The sequence below is a fragment of the Coptis chinensis genome, chromosome 4, assembly GCF_015680905.1.
Source record: "Coptis chinensis isolate HL-2020 chromosome 4, ASM1568090v1, whole genome shotgun sequence".
Classification (NCBI taxonomy): Eukaryota; Viridiplantae; Streptophyta; class Magnoliopsida; order Ranunculales; family Ranunculaceae; genus Coptis; species Coptis chinensis.
In genome coordinates, this window is record NC_141459.1 from 108,274,536 (window position 1) to 108,278,059 (window position 3,524).

The window sequence follows — 3,524 nt, forward strand, 5'->3', positions numbered from 1 at the left end:
TAAGCTATAAGTGATATTCTGGCATCCCTAATAAAAACTTAGTTCTTTCAGCTCTAGTCAACTTCTTGAAAGAAGGAAAAGGTTTACAGGCTAAACCAGGCAAATCCAGATTCACGAAACTTCTATGGCCAAGCCTCCAGAATTTCCTGGAGTTGCCAATGGAATTTTTCTGCAAAAGTGTACGAAAGAAAGGTTGAAAATGAAAGTTTTCATGGGTTCACTACATAGTTTTTTTACTGCGGGGCAATGTTGAATTAATCGCTACCAAGAACCTTAAGGAACATACTGGACTTGTTTAGCAGATCTCTGGTTCAGATGAACCTAAGAGACTATGGTGCACAGGAAGAAGAAAATTCCACAGTGGAAGAAAAATCAGCACTTGTTTATCAAAAGAAGAAGACAATAGTCATGGATAGGAAGCATAAAAAGGAGCAGGAAGATGAGGCGGAAAAGCTCACTTGCAAGATCTATCAGTCAAGAAAAAACATTTACTTGTGGCAATTCTTCAAGATTGAAGAGGAATGGATAAGGTGAACAAGGCCCTTGAAGCTGAAAAAGCAGTGGGGAAGATGTTTTCAAGGAGCAAGATAAGTATTTTGAACTTGAAGAAAGTTGTAGAAAAAGGAAATGAGCTGAATGCCTAAAAGATGTATGGAAAGAGAACTGCAGATAATAACTATGTAATCTTGATAAGAAGCAACTAGCTCACAATCAGCTGAAGGAATGCCACAGGTTATGGAGGAAACGGGAGGAAGACAGCGAAGCTGAGAGATGAAAAAGATGTTTAGGGTAGGCAACGACATGCTGATATGGAAGCACTGAATAATTTGGAAGAGAGCTTTCTGTGCTAATCGAGAGCATGATCGAGGTGGACTCTCAGGAGAAAAAATGGATCAAAATTGAGGAGTTTGCAGCTGCAAGGAAAGAAGAGAGATAATCAATGAATATCTGTAAAACAAAGGAGGTATGAACTGTTCATGGAAGCTTTCAATCATATTTCCAGTGTCATTGACGAGATGTACAAGCAACTCAAAAAAGAGCAACAGACATCCACTGCAGGGGACAACACATCTTAACCTTGAAAATGAGGATGACCCTTTCTTAAATTGTTTCAAATACACAGCCATGCCCCCAACAGAGCATTTTCATGAGATGGAATGGCTATGGAGAGGAGAGAAGATTGTTGCAGCACTGGCATTGCTTTTCTCGATGCACAGTTACAGGCCTTATCTTGGATGAAATCCATGCAGCATTGAACAACCTAAATGTTTCCAAGGTTGCTGGCTTTATGAGATTGAAATCATGCAATGAGTTCAGGAACTCAAAGCATCTGACGGAGAAAGTGGGTTGACTTTCCAAAGTATTGGTATCTCCCAGAAGGATAATTTTTACGACAAGGTCGAAGCATTAGTTGGAGTTTTATGGAGACTGATGGAAGCTGTTCAAAAACGCTGTCAAGTGATCTGAATAAGTACTGGGAGTCATGAAAGCTAAGGTGACATTGCGTGGTAAGTTGGACATAGTGAAGTGATTTGTGCTTGTACCTTCCAAGAGTTGCTTACTGTAAAATGTAAATATGGTTCCTTGAATTGTATGTTGGAATTTGTAAGGCAAAGCTTTATCAATCCCATTACCAAAATACATTAAATAGTAAAAATAAAAATTACGAGCTAAAAATTGAAAGAAGGTTGAGTCTTTATTTATAGCAATTGAATGATACATATTAGTATATTACACAGTTGATAACCTGATACAGTGATATCGTGAAATTATTTTACATACATTTCAAAAATCTCTTCAGTACGTAAAAATGAAAGATGACCCTCTTCATGGGTCGCCTCTTAAATAGCTCGAGTCTTAATTAAATAGGCTAGAACTGGCTGTCACGACCTTCAACTAATTAACAACTTTGCAATCCAGCCTCACCTCCTGTCCACCATTTAGGCTACTCATCTTGATCATGGACTTCACAAAAGCATCACCGAAGGCTTCTTGAGAGCTAGCAAATTTAGAGACCAATGCTTTCGTCTTTGGTGCACTGAGTAGAGACTGGTCTGAAGAGAAAAGAGACTTTCCTTGAAGTAGTAGCTTGAAGTAAGTATTATCGAATGTTCTCGAAGAAGGATCCATGGTCACACCCGCATTCCTCACCTTGTTGTGTGATGAACAAACACTCTTCAAGCTCGCTGCAAAGGACGGGCTCATTGTTGGATCCACGTCAAGTTTGGTGCTGAAGTTGTGGATTCTGTTTTGAAAGGATGAGCAATGAGAGAATCCAAGGGTGTGTCCACCTACATGTGATGAAGAGTAAATTTAATCATTTTATCTCAGATCTCTCTGTTAGTCTTTTGGCATTTGAATCTATGTACAAATATGGTTTATAATTACCTGAGAGAGCCACTAGATCATTCATGGATAGACCTCTTTGAGAGAAGCTTTGTTGCAGTTGAGAAATGTTAAAGGTGGGAGCTGGTAAAGATCTTGTTTCAGTTGCTTTTGACACTCTTCCATCTTTTCTTCCTTTCGGCACTTCCCAATTAGGACCTCCAGCCTACAAAATGAAGATGGTTAACAACCAACCACAAACACTAGTTAACTAACTCATGGTGACATCTCTTTGGGTTTCTACTGGGAGTTTTTGTTTGTTTTACTAAGAGATAACAAAAGAGCTAGGTGCAAATAATTATGCAGAGTGCATTTGCTTTTGGCCTATATGTAACTTACTATAGTGACTGCATCCCTTGCAGCTAAAGCTAAGATATCTGCACATGAAACCACACCAGGGCACAGAGCTTCGACGGCTTTTTTTGCATTGTCGATGACATAAAATGCATGTAAAGAAATATTTGGAGGCCCGTCCTTTTCTGCGGTGTTCTTCCCAACTGAATTTAGCAGCACAGATGCATCACATCCCTATAAACAAAAGCATATCACATTAAATTGAATGATTTAGCTAAATGACACGTTAAGTATATGTATATATAAGCACATGCGAATACGAAAAAATATATACCCTAACGAAGCAATCATGAAAATGAATCCGAAGTAGCGCTGCTGAAACTGTCTTGTCATTTGCAATTGCCTTCTTAACTGCCTTTGTGATGGCAACCTCGGCTTGTGGGCATGATTTGTCATAATAGTTTAAGCTCAGCGCATCTCCTAGAGAATATACTGAGAAGATGAGAGTGCATAACAGAGCAACTATGGCTGCCATTATACTTCAGATGGATGCTTGTGTTTATATCCCCTGCTCTACTTAAAATGCATGCATGTGTTTACATTCCCTGCTCTACTTAAAAGAGATGATTGAGTATTTATAGAAGGGTAGAAAGAGAGATACATTGGTGAATAGATAAGGTGGAATTATTAGCTCAAAGAGTTGATAATGGAGAAGTGTTATTGAAGCATTCTCATCAATTAAGGACAAACCATGTCACATGTCTTTTCTCTCTGCATCATGAAGTCTGTACTAACTACTAATTCTATACTACATGCACAATCTAAATATTAAACATTGACATCAA

The 3,524-nt window shown here is 38.6% G+C and overlaps 1 protein-coding gene across 1 annotated transcript; it reads right to left on the minus strand.

Annotated features, from left to right (window-relative positions):
* Positions 1-916: 916 nt before the first annotated feature.
* Positions 917-3,285, minus strand: LOC147506922 (peroxidase 64-like). The gene is made up of 4 exons (XM_086558957.1): positions 3,014-3,285; positions 2,725-2,913; positions 2,389-2,551; positions 917-2,291 (listed from the first exon to the last, which is right to left on the minus strand). The coding sequence occupies exons 1-4, from the start codon at positions 3,212-3,214 to the stop codon at positions 1,897-1,899; spliced, it is 948 nt and encodes a 315-aa protein (XP_086415083.1). The 5' UTR covers positions 3,215-3,285; the 3' UTR covers positions 917-1,896.
* Positions 3,286-3,524: the final 239 nt, after the last annotated feature.